General features: G+C 40.0%; 1 protein-coding gene across 2 annotated transcripts in view; it reads left to right on the forward strand.

The window, feature by feature from the left end:
- Positions 1-224: 224 nt before the first annotated feature.
- Positions 225-18,141, forward strand: part of UHRF2 (ubiquitin like with PHD and ring finger domains 2) — a gene marked incomplete at its 5' end in the record, with an annotated part of 97,823 nt that continues 79,906 nt past the window's right edge. For both annotated transcript variants that reach the window (XM_082013478.1, XM_082013479.1), the window contains 2 exons: positions 225-377; positions 15,590-15,832. In XM_082013478.1, coding sequence (XP_081869604.1) covers positions 225-377; positions 15,590-15,832 — 396 coding nt within the window. The remainder of the gene's footprint in view (positions 378-15,589; positions 15,833-18,141) is intronic.

An 18,141-nucleotide genomic window follows, 5' to 3' on the forward strand; every position in this document is an offset into this window, starting at 1 on the left:
GGAGGACGGCGGCCCGGCGGGCGGCGAGGCTTGCGTCCGTTCCGCGGGATTTAAGAACCCTGCCCCACTGAGCCGAACAAAGAGCGGGGGAAGCGCCCGGCCCCCTCCCCTTCTCCCTCGTACGCCGCAGACGCACAGCGGGGGAGCGAACCCCTTCTCCACCTCCTGCCCCAGCCCTCCCTCTCTTCCCTGTGGCTGGCTGAGCGAGAGGAAGGGCGCGCACCATGTGGATCCAAGTCCGCACCATCGACGGCACCCAGACCCAGACCATCGACGACCTGAGCCGCCTTACCAAGATCGAGTGCCTGCGGGAGAAGATCCAGGAGACCTTCCGCGTGAGCCCCGACCGCCAACGCCTCTTCTACCGGGGCAAGCAGGTGAGGCGGGAACGCCCCTACCTGGATGGCAGGGGTGGAGACGGAGGGGGGCTTTCCCCTTCTCCCGCCCCGCGCATCCCCTCTTGGTCTCGGCTCTTTGTGTGGCCCGCCGCGGCGGTACCCATCCCCGCCCATGTGTCGTTCTCTCGGCTTTTGTTTACTCCCGTCCCGTCGGGCCTAGAGGGAGGTGAGGGGCAGGAGGAAGCCAAGGCGCCAGGCCTGACAGGAGGCTCTGGGTTTCTTCCGCGCCATCCTGTCCGCCTTTTTGCCCCGAGGGTGAGCGGCTGCTGGAGAGGCCCTTTGTGTGTGTTTGTTTTCCCACCTGGACCGCGGGAGGCTCCTCCCACGGCCCCTGCCGTTACCGCACCGAAGTGACAGGGCGGCCGGCGGGGTGCCGGCGGAGGAACCCTCTCCGCTATCCTCTCACGGCGTCCCCGCGAGCGCCCAGGCCGCGCTTCGCCCGTCCCGCTCCCTCCGCCCGCCCTGCCGCCGCCGGCGAGGGGGGCAGCGCGCGGCGTGGGCGTACCGCGAGGGGTTTCCACGGCGGGACGCCGCCCCCGGGGCCCGCACGTGGGGCGGGGGGCGGTGCGAAGCGCGGTGTCCCGTCACTACCTGCTACGGGGCCGAAGCGGCGCCTCCCGCACCGGCGTCCGGCGCCGCGCGCGAAGTAACGGTTTTCGGGCGCCGCCGGCTGTGACTCCCCTCCCGCCTCCTCGCGGGTCCGCCCGCCTTCCCGCATGGGCGGGGCGGTGGCGCGGGGTTAGTTGTGCGGGCACAACTTGCGCGCCTCGGCCCTCCTCGGCACGGGGACTTAGTGTGTCGCGGGTGGGGCACTCCGGCGAGGCGCTTCGTCCAGCCGGACGCCCAGTGGGAGTGGAGTGACTGGCGGAAAGGTCCCTGTGAGCTGGTGCTTCCCCTCCCCTCCCGTGCCGGCTACGCGCGGATCTGAATAGATTGCCCGAGGCTGCGTCTTTGTTGCTGAAGGGTGTAACCTTTCAAGCTGCATTACATAAACTATGAGGTGTACTCGGTGCTTGAGTCGTTAAGTGAGGCACAGCTGTTACCTGACCAGAAAGGTATCAGATGTGTGGTACATTTCTGTCAGCGTGGCTCTAAGATGCACCTTCTTAAAACAGATGAATGTTGCAGTGGCTGCCTGAAGTAAGTAATGCGAGGCAGTGAGATTTCTGCCTCAAAACAGGTGAAGTGTGTACCTTTACAAATAAGGGGAAAAAAAAAAGTAGGAATTTAAGTATGACCAGGAAGCACGCATTAGTGGCTAGATGCTAAGCCTAGATTGTGAACCCAATAGCAAATTAGTAGATTTTTGTTTTCTGCAGATTGGTGAGAGTGAACCTGTGTCTATTAAAATCGTTATGGACAATCTCATGTTTCTCTGCAGGGACCGAATCAAGGAACATCAGTCCTGAAGTTGTGTAACTTGTTTAGCTTTGTGCTGTGCCAGCACACCTCTTCTTCCAGCACAGTGCTTGATGTGGGACACAAGGTTTACCTGAGAAGCAGGGAAGATGAGCATGTAATGAGTTGTGCTTTTCTGTGTAGTCTGTCAGTGGCCAGACCAATTAGCTGGAACGTTTTAGTTAACAGATGTCCTGCTTAAAGAAGAACAGTGAAATATTGTAGCTCAAGTTACCTATATGAGCAGCATTTGTGAGTTTGGTACTTAGTTTATCCAGCTTAGGACACAGTGGGATCATGTTCAGTGAAGAGTTAGGATGTTCTTTTTTTATTGCTTCACTCACCATTTACATCCATTTTCTTGCAATTACTGTAGTTAATTTTGAAGTTTCCTTGGTGGTTATGAATAACTTTTCTGATCCCATGGTGCTAGTAAGTAGGAAAAAGGTCAGAAGGATTGCTCTTGCACAAGTAAAACTGGATGTTGAGAGAGACAAGGAAAGGAAACTGTGAACAACTTCAACACTCACAGGCTTGTGATAGAATAAAAAAAGGCATTTCAGTTAAATGTGAGGTGACTAGAAAGCAGTATACTAAGGTAAAAAACATGGAAAAACTGAAGATTTCTGCATGTGTTGGAAAAAGCATTATCTACTCCCAACTGTCTTCCTATTTTGTCTGTTTAGCACTCAGTATGGTTAAATCTGTGTGGTCTGCTAGTAGAACTGCGATCTTGCTACTGAGTACTGCTTACTGTAGGCTATCTGGGAACTTCTAGAAATACTTGGACCTTGCAAGTGGTGGGTACCAAAAGACTGGCTAAACAACCTCCTTTCTTCTAAAAATGGGAGGTGTATGAAGTTATAAGGGTACAGAAACCTAAGTGAGTTACTGTTTGCGGCTGGATTTCAACAACTTCATGTTCTTAGCGTGCAGTAGAGAACAGCTTCAACTAATATTTTGAGTTAGAGCAGTTACTCTGCAGTTCTTCAGGAGTCTCGATGTCCAATTAACGTAGTTTGTGTGGTATACTGTAATTTGCTGTTGTCTGATCTTCAAGCACAAATGCAGAACCTCAAGTGAGCGGTACTTCACGCTTCTGTTCTTAAGGGTTAAAATACCCTAGAACGACTGATGACAATCTAGTGTTGTGATTAATGTAGCATTTTGTGTTACTATTTTTCTCTTGTAAAACCAGGAAATGCACTACTTGGCTGAAGAGACTAGTTTCTGGTTTTTAACTTACTGCCAGGAAGACCTACTGTTCACATCTGGCACTGAAGATTGAGCAAGATAGTATTACTGTATAACTTGGTCTGGTCTGTGAGGACATCCTGGACTTCCTAGAGATCCACACTTCTGCAGAGCTGAGTAACTGTCTGTCAGCCAGAGAAATCAAGTCATTCTGTAGGTTGAGGTAGAATTTTCTGAGGTAAGGGAATAGTAGTGCATGCATCATTCTTTCCTGTGGTGCAGTAATACAGTCTGCAGTTAGCCAGGGAAGTCTACTGAACATTGAAATCCATGGTGATGTCTCTCACTTTTTTTTGTTGAAGAAGTTGGATCATTGGCTGGAAGGAGTGTCTTGTAAGGACACAAATACATCCTTACACTGGAATAAATCATATTTTAACCTTGCTCCACCATAGACTGTTCCTATCTAATGCTTTATCTGTGCTGTTCTATGCTAACTCTGAGTAAACTCTTAAGTTACAATGCATTTTGTGGAGTCCCTTTAAAATTCAGAAAAGCAAGAGAAGACAGTCTGTCTTTTGGCAGCATACTCTCTGTCCTAATTGGAAAACCTGTATAGCACTACTGGATAAGAATAGAAGTTCTCAATTTCATTCATGAAAGTGAAGGATATGTTATAGTAGACAAATTCTTGGCATCTTGACCTACCAGAGTGGATTTTCTATAAGAGCAAGCTATAGTCACTGTGGGGTTTCTAGCTTTCAGTTACAATGCTGTAAAAATTGAGCAATAAAGGTATGTTGAAGTTTATTTAAATTTGAAAACTTGCCAAAGGACATAAGACTGTAGAGGTATTAACACAACTTACGTTTCACATAGAACTAAACATGCACACTGTTGTATTTCAGCAATATCTCTTGTTTATGGAATAGATAAAATAAAATAATCTTGTGTCAGCTTCTTCCGTAATCCTGTCCTACCTTTTGGAATTTGAATTCAGTGAAAACTGGTAAATGGCTATTGTTGTTAAAAACCCCGTCATCTCAAGTGGCTTTTCCATAATCCTTACTTACCAGAGTCAGGGAAGAAAAGGCACAGGAGCCCAAACATTTCTTCCCAGTATATGTAAAAGGCAGTGACTGAAATTGCTTTTGAAATTGTTAATCTTGTTGGTGAGGAAGACACTCCAAACCTGTTTCGTGATAACTGAAGTCAACAGGTGGAAATGAGAGTATTGAAGCCATTTATTTACTTGATGTGAAAGTTGTTGCAAATCAGGCTTACTTCATTAGAAGAAACTCAGCTCTGCTTTTATGCACAAAAAAGTATGGTAGTATGCATTGTGTTACTTAGCTGTGCAAGTTGGCTGTTAAGCATAGTTTGTCAGGTCTGTGCTGTAATGCCCAAGTGTTTAGGGTTTTGCTGCAGTAAATTGAGCTGAAACAATAGGGGGGTAGGAGGGCTAGAGGAGCTGCAGTTTTGCATGAGAGCATCCTTGTGATAAAGCAGCCCCAGTAAAACACCGTTATAAGTCTGTCAATAGGACTTGCCTTTGTTTACCTACAGCCTTTCTTATGCAAGATCTCTAACTTCTGCTGACCTCGGCTGGCATGTGAGCAGTGGGTAGAGTTTCCTGTGAGTTTGAGCTTTTAAGCGTCAGTTTTGTAAACTGTATGTTTAAGGGCTTCTTAAATACTTACAGCTTGGGTGAATTTCCAGAAGGATAGAAAAGCTTTATTTGTGGAGTCTTTCCCCAAAGAATGGGAGTGCTAGACCTGTTCGTAAAACAGTTCAGTTTCTTAACACAATCTCTTCCAAGCTTTATTTTGTTTGGAAAATGGTAAATGTTTTCAGCTGAAGCTGTCCAAACCCCATCTACTTCAGGCAGAATCTGGGTGTGAGAAATCCTTAACTGGAGCAGTTGAGTTTATATTTTGGAGAAAATAGTTTGAAGAAGTCTTAGAAAAGAAAGAATTGACATTCTTTGATGAAGCTGGTAGCAAGTAGCTGTGTAGCTTGATGAGAGTGTGTCATCTGGAGTCTTAGGACAGCTGTGATCAGACTGCATTCCAAAATTCCGGAAAGGTTCATGCAGTATACTTCAAACTTAACTGGCAGTAGGTTTGGTACCCTATTAGCAAGCTTTTAATATGATTGCAGTTATTGTTTACTGAAATTACCTTCTTCTTAAACTTTTATTGTAAAGCTACTAATGCAACTTACCATTCCCTTGGTACCTTTATCTTTGTTATTCCAAGCACCTAAACAATCGGAAGGAAAAACTGAAGCATATGTGAAAGTGTAATGCTTTATACTGTTTTACATGTATGAGTTTAGTATTAGGAAGCTGGGAAACCATAATATAATGTGTAAGAAATTGCAGACAGCTTTAAGGCTGTATTTTGTGGCATGTATATTTTTTCATGTAATGTAGTTAGGATAGTTTAGTACTTGTGCTTTCTTAATTAATCTGGAAGCTCTTGGAAACTGAATGTTTCTTTTTATATACAGCCCCCCCCTCCCTTTAGATGCAGAACACACCTGATGTGTGGCCTACACCGACAACTAGATCATGAGAATTTCCAGTGATGAAATGTAATCAAATGTTGGTATCATTTATGTTAATTGAAGTTATGAGATAATCGTTTTCTTTAAAAGTCATTAACTGGATCTCTATTCCTAATTATTTAACTGTTAAATTATGTTAAAATAACTAGTCTATTGTGTTTATTTTTTTAGACTGTTGTCAATTAAGGTTCAGATAAGGTTCCGATAATAACCAGTTCTTCATTACAGGTATCCTTACAACCTGCAGATAGTCATTTTCTCTCCTTGATGTCACTGTTGCTGAACTTCAGTTGCCTGGGCTAGAGAAGCCGATCCATCATACAGGAGGCACTTGACCACTCTCATCTAATCAGCACAGAAATGGAATCAGCACAGAAACAGAATCAGCACAAACAGCCTTTCCATGCTTCTAAGGATTTCAATGCAGCTTTATATTTTGACTTTTTTTTTATTACAAAAGTATCAGGTAATCCTAAATATCAGCCAGAAGATGCCATGAACTTTTATTTACTTGATCAGAAGACTCCTGGGAACTGCAAAAGAAGAGAAACCTTGCTGCTCTAACTTAATCTTCCAGCTAGAATTTAATGAGCAAGTGTTCCTTTAATAGGATTTAGAGTTGCATCCAAGAAGAAAATGTAATAAATTTATGTAAAATAATGCTTTTTTTCCTGTATCTCACCTAGTGATAAAGGAAAAAAATAACCTTCAAAACCTGAACTTCTTATTAAAAAGTTTAACTTGCAGGAGGTGCAGACTTTTAACCCTGTAGAAATCATTAGTTGAAATTTCTTCACCGAGAGGGTGGTCAAGCATTGGAACAGGCTGCCCAGGGAGGTGGTGGAGTCACCATCTCTGGAAGTGTTCAAAAAACGTGTGGATGTGGCGCTTCAGGACATGGTTTAGGGGGCATGGTGGCATTGGGTTAATGGTTGGACTTGATGATCTTGAAGGTCCTTTCTAACCTTAGTGATTCTGTGAGACTGAGAATGTCTGCCTTCACCTTGATCCTCTGATTAAGTAAAGATGTATTTTCTTATAGCTCTTGACTTTCATCTGTTTTCATGTTGGCACTAATCTTGTACACTGGAATCCTTTTTGGATTGTAGTAGCCCAGATCAAAAGGTAAAATATGCTGGTACCACCTGTACACTTTGCAAATAATTTTGTAGTAATGGGATTAAAAAAATGCTGTTTTGTTGGAGAATGTGGCCTTAAAATGTAGGCTTCTATACTTAATTTTAGTTACAGAACTTCAGGAAAAGTGTGAATTTCTCCTTAGAGAAAGCTAAGATTGAATATGGAGATGACTAACATGCATCTATCATGGTGTTTGTACTGAGATTGATGTGTGATTACAGACAGTGTCAGCAACAAGATTCTGTAATTTCTTCCTAGGTTGTGTGGCTTTGTGTAGCATGCCAGACTTCCTCTTTGTGTGGAGAGTTGGAGAAGCACAGCATATTCACGCTGCTATGATCAAACTCATTGGTTGTCACTATTAATTGTAGAAAAGCCTTTCTCGGATACTGGAAGCTTTCATGTTTTTCTTTCTCTAGGAGTTCCTCTTGCTGTACGCTTTCTATTGAGTAACGTGGGAGTCTCTTGAAGACTATGTTACTGATCTAGATGATGATTTATTGAGAGTAAGACATCTGATACCATCCAGTGTCATGACCGCCTTTTTCCTTGAGTCCAGGGCAGATAATTAGCTGTTGTATAACAATAAGCAGTCAAAAGGGAGCATGCTTTCTGATATAAAGACTAATTCCTGATACCGTGTTGTTGGGATTTTTATTGGCCTAATGGTCATGTCTTCAAACATTGTTGTAGGCTGCTTTGCTTGTGGCAAAAAATCAGCAGAACTGAGTCTAATTTGGACCATATTCTCCAGACACTAATAACTTGTTTGGTTACTGGTTTTTAAAATGTTGTGATCTGCCTGTATGCTGTTTTGGAGGGACATGGATCTAGAGTCTGTCACAGAACTTCTTTGTCCAGATGTTTCAATGACTCATGTGTTCCATTATGATTTCATCTCTGAAGAGTACTATGAGAGAGTGAATAAGACAGAGCAATGATTTTTATCTTTTTTTTTTTTATTGATGAGTAAATTCTCCTTCGTGAAATGAGGGAATGATCTGCCATGTGCGTCTGTTTATTTTTAATAGCAAGCTATGAAGTCCAAACTATTAAGAAATAAAGTTAACATGCATCTTGGAGAACAGATTGTCAATGCTAGGACTTCTAATGAAACCATGTAAATTGAAGTGCTTCTAGTGGCAAGCAAGAAATGTGTTTGTAAAGTCTCAATCTGTTTCTATTTGGGCTTTCGTTTCATTGAAGAACTTGTTACAGCGTGAGGGACTGACAGCACTGATAAGGGAGGCCTAGGGTCTCTTCAAGCGAGATTAAAGTTATTTCCCGTTTAGGAAAGTATTCCTTTATTATAAGTCATTTTGTATGAGACTGATAGGTGTTGCTGTTTAGTTTCTGTTAGGATCTTAGCTAAAAATGCTAGCAGCAGTACGGAAGGGAGAATTAGGAGAAGACATTCCGGAGTGCCAAGGTGAAAACAGTATGAATGGGGTGTCTTTAAGATTGCACAGTGTATATGCAAAACACAATTTAAAATGCGGAGATAATACAGTTAAGCCTGCACTTCAGAAACAATCTTCTGTAGACATGTGAGAAGGAGCCACTAAACCTCGTGGATGTGCAGTCTTTGCTTGAAGATGTCTGCATGTGGTTACTTGCCTTTTTATTCTCTTACTATAATGGATTGTTGGAGTGGCTTTTCATTGTGCAGGGCCAGGAATATCTTTTTGGACCCTCACCAATTACTGATACATCACTCAGAAAATGTGACTGATAGCAGCAGAACAGTCCCATGTGCAGGAAGATGGGATGTTTCAGTAGAGTGATCTCTAGACAAAATTTTTTTTTGATGGAGCAGCCTGTATTGGGAGCTGCAACAAGTGCTATTGAAATTAGAGTTGCTTGAGGAGGAAGTGGATCTCCTAGAGTTCCAAACACTTTAAGGCAACACATAGTAAACATTCCAATTTATATAAAGACAGTCACTTTCTTTATGTGGTTGGCTACTAAATTCCCTTTTATTTAGTTTTTGTCTCTGTTGCAATTGAGACAACTGTACTTGCTTGGGAAACAGTTCCAGTACAGTTATTGTAAAAACCCGACCATGTGCCTACTACTCTGAATGTTGTTAACACATGAATTTAAAGATCCTAGAATCCTGAAGCATTCTCTTCAGATAGCAGATAATCCAGGTGTAGGCTACAGTTTTCCATGTGGAATAAAAAATATTGTTCAGGTTCTCTTTCTCTTTTGAAAGTATAAGCAAACTTACATGCTTTGTGAGTGGTTGAAGTCCATGAGCTAAGTGTCTAATGTCATGTAGTAAAGTTACTGAAATTTTCTTGACCTGAGTTGGTTCCATTGGCCCAAAACTTACTGTTATATACCGAAAAGCTGATTCTGAATTTACAGTTAGGCTTTCCATTACTAGATGCTGGTTGGAGATATGTTTCAATGTTTCTGTAAAAATAGTAAGTGGAATTCACAATTCCATCAGCCTTCTTGCAGGCAGGAAGAAGTTATGTTTGTTCATCAGTCTTGAGATAGACTTCCAGAATTTCTAATATTCTCTACTTTGCTTGCTTTCAGTGAATCCTCAGCTGGAACTTAAGTGTTCTTGATTTCTTCAGACTAATTTACCCTCTGGGTTACTCCTGTAAACAACTCTTAACCAAGCTTTTCTGCTGAACTTGAGCTTGAAGCTCTTTACCCATATGCATGTCTTTTTAACAAGAAATTTGTACGGTGCATGTAGTAAAAGATTGTGCAGAATAAAAGATTGATGTCACTTAACTTTTCATCATACTGTGTTAATTAACGAGCTTTTCTGTATTCATTATAGTTCCTTTCATCTTTATTGCTAGATGTAGATTCTGCTCTAGTTTTTGGAAAATAAGACCTCAGAAGATGCTAAAAGGCACACTACCATAAGTGATTAAAGATCTTGATTGTCAATTGGTATGGCTGGATTAAGGTGACCCAGGAACTTACTCTCTTGGATCACGCTTTAAGATAAAAACAGTGGGCAGTGTATTCTTACAAGAATGATTATGTGCTTGTTTGGGAGGCCTCTGTACATGCCATACAACCTATAATGAGCTGTGCTTCTGCTGGGACTTGTAGACAAGTTAATGTGATAGTAATTGATGAATTACTTGTCGGGCATATTTTTTTTTCCAAGTAATGTAGTATCATACTGCACTCTTCATGATCATTCACATTTGTCTAAGTGCAGATTCTACATGCTTTTAAAGTCATTTGTGGCTTGATGTTACAACACAGTTTTCTAACAGTCATAGTAGATAGGTATCAATTCCAATACTGCATTGCTACTACTACTCTTGCGCAGTAGTATAAGCACAGTGTTACCATATCTTTTTATAAAAACCTTCTCTAGAAGTATTTTGAAGTTGATAGTGTCTATAACACGTGAGCTATGAAGATATTTGAAAGATGTAACCTCTTTCTCTACTTAGGGATATTTAGTATAGTGAAAGGGTGTTAGATACAGTAGATCTAGCTGCTCTTTAGTGTCACTTCATTCAGAATGTGTTAATGAAGCTTTAAATGTTTTTGAAGCATGCCAGTCATTAAGAGGAAGAAAAATTGAAAGGGAAATCTACTTCTAAGGAAATAAATGCATCTTGTTTTAATGACAGTAGGATCAGAAGAGCTAGCAAAATTTCATAAATGAAATTGCCTGTTCAGTTGTTTTTTTGCTTTAATACATGTTCCAATCATCCATTAAGACATCTTAACTGACTTGAATAAGATACAGCTTGATTATCTGGTACTTGCCTGATTACTTTTGTTTCTGGTTTGCATGTGTAAACTTGTGAATCACAAGTGTCCTTAAATGCCTAGTGAATGATTAAGTAAACGTAGTATTTCTTTCTTTTCTTTTAATACAGCGTCCACCAAACATATTCTCAGGGAATCTTCTTAGAATCTTTATGCAGCAGAATGGGATGAAATTGTTTATATAAGTAACTATTGTTAGAAGCATACCATAAAGCTATCAGTGGGACTGGTCAGCACCTATTCCCACAAATTGCCAGACTGTTTTTGATGAAGATTTCTATCTTTCTAGGTTGAATATTTAACTTGTTTGTGAGGTTGTTTGGGAATCAATTCAGTAATCCTTTCATGAATGTCGATGAGATAGTAAGGCAGTGTTTGCTGGAAAATAACAGATGTGGGTGTGTGTGTGTGGGGGGGATATGTTTGTGCATGCTGGGTTTTTTTTGGGGGGGGGGGGTGTCTTTTTGGTGTGGTGTGGTGGTTTTTTTTGTGTGTGTGGTTCTTTTGGGTAAGAAATACTGTATTCCAGAATGGAATTAAAATGCTAGTTGTCTGTAGAAGGAAGATTTCGTGCTTTTTTTTCCAACTGCTTGTTCATATCCAGACATAGTGGATATAGATAGGTCCTGAATTTTCTGCATCTGATACTTCTTCAATAATGTAATTTGAAAAGTCATCTTAGAGTCCCTGGCCAGCTTGGAATGGAGTAGGAGTTATTAAGCTATCTGGAGGGACAGGTACACTGTAGAGTGATATACTGCATTACTGCTTTCTTACTCTAGTAGTCTGTGAGGTTACAGCCTTACTTCGCCAAGATCCCATTGTTGTATTAACAGCAGTATAGTGTCAGTAATTCAAGAAACAACATTTTATAGTTCTTCTCTCCTTCTGTTGTGGAGTGGAGTTCTTCAAACACTGGTTAATTTCCAACTTTGTTACTCTAGGCGTTTCAACTGTTGGTGATGCAGTAATGCTGGGTATAGGTATACTTGTAGACAGACAGATTAGATCTTGTAAATCAGATAGCGCGTGAACTTGATTTTACTAGTTGAGGTTTTTGTGTTTCTCCACTTTGTTCCTAGAAACAGGCAGTTGTTGCAGAGTCATTGACTTGGTCTAGAATTAGACGGTTGCTAGTACTCTGGGAGTATATTTTTGCTCATGTTGTAAACAAGTGCTCTTTCCCTATCACATTGCCAAACACTCCATCCTGCCTCATTTAGAGTGTGCTTGTAGTAGTCTTATGTCTGTTGCTGTGCTTTCAGACTTAAGCATGATACCACTAGTTATAGAATAGTCTGTAGTCATAAAACATTCCTGCAAAGAATACTTACTGTAAAAGCAAAAAAAGAACCCCCACAACCACCTGGGTGCTAATTACAATGCTGTGCTAATTAATTGTAAATTAATACTGTTAAGTAGATGACTTTGCAGTCACCAGTTTATTCTGCTGACCATTTAGTTCATGTTCATCAAAGCTGCCACCTTTGATTCCGGTGGTGGTGGGTGGGTGTGTGTGTCATTAGAGAAGGCTTCTTACACAAGGCCTAGCTGAGGTGTGTCATGCTTTCTGAACATGTTAAATATAACTATCCCTGGGCAGATGGATTTTTTTAAGATGCTTTTTGCTTTTTTTGCCTCTTTCTCATGCTAATAGGGAGGCTTCACAGTTGTGAATCGAAGATATAACTTACTCTGCAGTCATAACTGATGAGTACATCACAAAGACTAGACATAGGACATTTTTTATTTGAGTGTTAACACTGATTACCTAGTTATGGTAGATCATTCAGGCTGTTCAGATTCATATCTTGACTGAATTGGCTTTAAACTGCAGTACCTCAAAATATTTTCCTATCAGCCTGCACATGACATGTCCTAAGAAAGAGAACAATGATGGTATTTCTTTGCTGTCACTTGAGTTGCCTACATACCTCAGTCTACCAGGAGCAAGGTTATCCTTTTCTGTCCACTGCTTTAGCTTTCAGAAGATTTCCTCATACCATAGGATTCTGGAAACTGCACACTGGAATCTCTGCCACAGCTTGTCCAGTCCAGTTAGAACAGAAAAATGGAGCAGAAATTATGTTGTCTTCAATAACATCAAATTTATTCATGATTTCAGAATTGATCTATTTTGCAGATGTACTGCTGAATTTTTTTAAACATTTTGCAACAAAAAAAATCACTTGGTGAGGGATTGAATCTTCAAAGTGGGCCTGGAGTAGTGCTCAGAAGCAGTAGCAGCTCCCGAAGTGTTGATCCTCTCCTCCCCCCTGTATGTGTATTATTGCAAGGTGATTCTTTGTCTCTGGTTTGGGTTTATTTGTACTTTGAATCTAATAATAACTGTTTTTAAACTTATTTAATAATCTTAACAGCAAACCCAGAAACTTCCAGTGGTGTGAAAAGCCCCCAAATCTGGATTTTTGTAGGGCTGCAAGAATGCTTTTGTCCCCTTCGTTAAAGAGTTGTCAAAAGTGAAGGAATGTACAACATGGTGGGTCAGGGAAGGTTACTTAAACTTGCTTAAAGTAGCTTGCTACCCAGTATGAAGCCCTAACCTAAAACAGTGTTGGTAGTTATCTGTAGCGTAATACTTTCTGGAGACTTCCATTTTAAGACTTGTGTTCATTTAGTTATATATGACATTTTAAGACTTTGTGTTCATATAGTTATATATGTTCAAATAGTTAACAGCATCAAAATCTTCAGCACAGTTTCATCTGCTTTGTGTTGAACTGGTTTGAAAACAGTCAGCTGAACAAGGGTCTTTCCCATAGCTGTTGACCAGACAGCTGGGTCAGATTCAATTACCTTGAAACTAGGAGTACTTCTGTTTACCCATCCCAGCTGTGGGTACAGTTAGTGTCATGGTTAACCTGTCAGCCAGCTGAATGCCACACAGTGTTCACTTACTCCCTGCTCCCTGGTGGAATAGGGGAGAGAATTGGGTGGAAAAAGAAGTAAAACTTGAGATAAAGATGGTTTAATAGGACAGAAAAGGAAAGTGAGGGAGAAAAAAGGATAAAAGTACATACAAAACAAGTGATGCACAATGTAATTGCTCACCACCTGCTGACTGATGCCCAGCCTGTTCCTGACCAGTGGCCCTCCCCAGTCAACTCCCCCAGTTTATATACTGAGCATGATGTCATATGGTATGGAATATCCCTTTGGCTAGTTTGGGTCAGCTGTCCTGGCTGTGCCCTCTCCCAGCTTCCTGTGCACCCCCTGACTTCTGGGTGGCCCACCAGCATGAGAAACCGAACAATCCTTGACTCCTTAGCAACAATTAAAAACATCAGTGTGTTATCAACATTATCTTCATCCCAAATCCAAACCACAGGACTATACCAGCTTCTAGGAAGAAAATTAACTCTATCCCAGCCAAAACCAGGATGAGCAGTTACCAGCAGTACAGAGAGTAATTTTGTGGTGTGGTTTTTTTTTTACACAGATCTTAAAACTCACAGAAGAACTGATTAATTTCTTGAGTGTCAGTATATGTCGATAACTGTCCTTTGGCCTTTAGAGTTCTTTCGAAAAAGCAGGGGATGAAGGAAGAAATGTGCATTCCACTTTTGTCCATCCTGGGATCACCTGAATGTTACAGAAAACTGTATTAAGAAGCTGGAGAATTCCTTCCCCCTTCTTTATTTTTTCTGTTTCTTCTGGCTCCCTGTGTTTTCTTGTTGTGTTTATACTGCCCATAAGCTCATGAAAACAGATCTCTCTGATAAGATTCCTGAAACAGCAATGTTGAAAATAGCACCTACTGTGTAAAAATGTCAGGTCATTTTTTGTTGCAAAAGTAGTTTGGAAACAGGTGGGAGTTTTTTAGTCATTCATGTTTTTCTCCCACTGCAACATGAAGTAAAAGGTAACTAATCAAATTCTAGTTTTGATGTCCCAAAGCAGTGCATTATACTTTTAGGTAAATTAAATCTAAAGCATCTCTTCAAAATTGCTTTAGGTCATTAAGAATGTTTAAGTGAGCAAAGCAGCAGTGGTCACTGCTGTGGTTTTTTTTCTGTCCTAGCGTACAACTTGACTTTTTTGGTGCTAGTTGCTTAGCTTAATTGTAGGTAGATGAGATCATCGGGTAGAATAAAGATAACAACAGGTATCTTAAAGCTGTGCAGAGTGCGGCCCAAAATAATGCTTAGTAACCCTGTGCTATATATTTAAAAAGTCTACTTCTATTTATATTCTGGTGTTCTGTAGCATCTGATTGCATCTGTAATATCATGGGGCCTGTACAAAGTTGTTTGAGGGAGTGCTACCCAGTGCATGTTTCTTCAGTTTTATAATAGCTTTTAAACTGACCAGTTAAAAGACTTACTTTCTGTGAATAATCTTGTTTTGATCTTGGGGATGGAGAGCTGGGAAGTGTGGAACCTGGCTAAATCTGGAATAAAAATGATTTTGCTTGTTCACAATTTAGGAGATTTCCTTTCATAAACTTGAAAGCCCAGTACATTTTGGTGTTGCTTCCCTCTAAGTGTAGTTGCCCTTGCAAAATACTTTCAGATATTGTAGTTTTGAAAAGTAAATGGAGTTGTGGGTGTATGAGGTTTTTTGATACCTAGATGTTTTATCTAGGAAGTAGATAAAACATCTAGATAGAAGTTTGCAAAATATTATGGAAGTATGAGGTACTGCCTTGCTTTCTAGAAAAGATTGAGAAAGAGCAAATTGTGAAATTATGTAGCTGAAATGTACACAACACAATAATTGTTATTTTAAAATTTCTCACATGTATTTATAGTTATTGCATATATCATGTAGCTTCTGTGTTGCCACTTACCCGTTTTTTTTAAATAGAAAATCACTGCATTATCTTGGATGTTGACACATAATTAAAAGGTCCAAAGTCTGTAAAGGTGTCTGTTTCTAATTTTAAGTCTTTCAGTGATTTTTTTTTTTTTTTTAATTGGATGAAACCATGGCTGCAGGTAACATGATGAGAGTTTACTATTGCATATACTCAAGACATAGGTTTTTATTTACCTGGAATAACTGGCTTACCTCTTCTAGTCTGTAAAATTATTGTCTGTAAAAGGAAAAGATTTGTAAACTACTTATGTATCTCAAGGTAGAATTTTACAAGTATACCTTTCTTTTGACAGCTTGAAGATGGACACACTTTATTTGACTACAATGTTGGGCTAAATGACATAGTTCAGCTTTTGATACGTTCTGAATCTGAAGCTCCTACCACTGCTGCTGTGATGGATCAGGATGGAGAAGTCAATCCTTGTGCTGTTTCCAACTGCAAGATCAAAGTAAAAAAAACAAATAGTGGATCACCCAGTCAGCCATCTACATCATCTCGCTCATTTCTCATTGATCCTGGCATTGGATTGTACAAGGTATGTATAAACTTTAAAAGCTGGAAACTTACCTCACACTTGTGGGTTTAATCTTATTGTTAAAAAAGTTCATTGTTTTGTTGTATGAAAGAGTGTATCCATATTCCTTTCTTTCATGATTTGACATATCTCCCCAAATTGACGTAAGTCAAATTGATCTCATTTAGGCTGATTTTTGCAGAGTAATGAAAGCGTCTCTGTACCAACCTCACTGGTGTTGCAGATTTCAGAAGAGTTCATAAACTCTGACATGTGTTCACCAAAAAGTTCGGAATATCTGCAAACCAGAAATACTTTCTGTGAACAGAAGAAGCTAATAAAAAAAGTCAGTGGAAAAGTGCAGCGTTTCCCCTACTTCTTTTATTCAAGCTTGCCAAATATCTATTTTAATACTAGTGTTTCCGTGCTGCATTAGAACTACATAAACTATGGAAATACATAATTTCTTTAAATTGTATGTGATATGATTGCTGTTTCAGTATAAGTTTTTTGGAATCATATGCATCATATTCATTGTTAGTTTTGTACCTCATTGAATTTTTTGATATTGTCATGTAGGATTAAATCAGAGTACCAGAAGTTCAATTTAAACAGAAAATGAGCAGTTTCAAGATTGCTAGCTCATTGGATATTTAGTAGGATGTGTATGTATAGGGAATAGTAGCATTTTACTTCCTGTTTGGGTGTTTCTCTGAGAAAAGAAATACACGTAACAGTAATTATTTTGCTGGAAAATGTCCAAAATTACAGAGAACGAAAAGGAAGTTGAGGCTGCCATATGTATACAAGTTAATTTAAGTTGGAGGAACACTATCATCCTAATGGGAAGCTGTCTTAGTTTCATGTAGGCTGTTACTTAGTATTTCGGGTACTAAGGACGCATGGTAAGTTAAGTACTCTCTGTTCCTGTAGCATTCTGTGCAGTCAGTTTTACTCATTCTCTGAGGAGCTGGGGAGTTAAAAATTCAGTACCCTGAATATGGAGACACAAGCTTATGTACTTCCTTTTTTTTAATCTCTATTTATTACAGTGGAAAAAACCCTAGTTCTTCAATTCTGATGCTTTACAATTAATCAATGAGTGTAAAAGGTAATAAGAGAAAGGATGGGGAGAATACTGGGGAGATGGGAGGCTGCACAAGATCAGTTGATCAAAGGAAAGGAATATTAAAATGTGTATTTTCAAGGACACTGAAAACTGTATCAGGTAGTCTCTTTGCTGTTTTGCTCAGGATTAAAACAGAAGATAGAACAGGGAATGGTGATCTTTGCAAACACACTCAAGGAAACCGGCTCTGTTGAGTCAGCTGGAATTTTTGCAATCTCTAATACTAGGGACCTAATACTTTCTCCTTCATTACCTGTGAACTGGTTATTTTTTTCAGCCAACCATATATTGTTTAATACGTGTGTGTGTGTGTGTGTGTATATATATATATATATAAAAAAATAAGGATACAGTCATTGCATTCTTTGCTAGTTGTAGATGACAGTAGGAGTGTATAGAGGATTTCTACTTGCAGATTCAGGAAACTTTACAGAATGTAATTCCAAGGTAGTAAACTTGTTTTGATGTCAATAAAAAAGGCCATAAACTAAGCTGTGTTAGATGGCTAAATAGATGGATATATTTAATTATTTTGCATTTGCTTCTTTGTCAAACAATAAGGAATTGTCTAGTTACAGGAAGGAATAGTTTGTTACAGTTTTTTTTTCTGTCTGAGGTAAATCCTATGTATCACTGGATCTGTATCCAGAGCTAGACCCAACAAGATGCCTGTTACTTACTCGTATGTTATGAAAAGCGTCAGCCTCTGTGCCCTCCGTTCTCTTTCTGATTTCAACTACTGAAAGGAAAGGTAGCCAGTATGGAACCTATAATTTAAAAAAAAAAAAAGTGGTAGAGTTGATATTGGAAATAGTTATTAATAATTTATTTTAGCTTGTTAAAATAGTGATTTTTACAGAGTTCCTGTGTGTTGTCATTGTATATTATGTAAAGCAGAATGCTGTAGCTTGTTTTATATTCCAGTTATACCTGACATGTGATCTTTAAATGGGCTCTGAAGGACTAGTAGTGGGTAAAGTTATGTTAAAAGTCCTGTTCCTTGTTACTAAGACTGAGAATTGTTAGTGGTGTTTGATTTAAAAACTGGATGGGGTCTGTCCCAAGATGGATGCAGTATGTGTGAAGGACACCACCTCAGCTAAGCAGGCTACCCATGGCTGGTGTCCAATGACAAAAGGAGGAATGCAAGACAAGTTACAAGAGAGGAGTTACAGTAACACTGGTTGGGCATGCAGGAATG

Source organism: Phaethon aethereus (genome assembly GCF_964289735.1).
Source record: "Phaethon aethereus genome assembly, chromosome: Z".
NCBI classification, from domain to species: Eukaryota; Metazoa; Chordata; class Aves; order Phaethontiformes; family Phaethontidae; genus Phaethon; species Phaethon aethereus.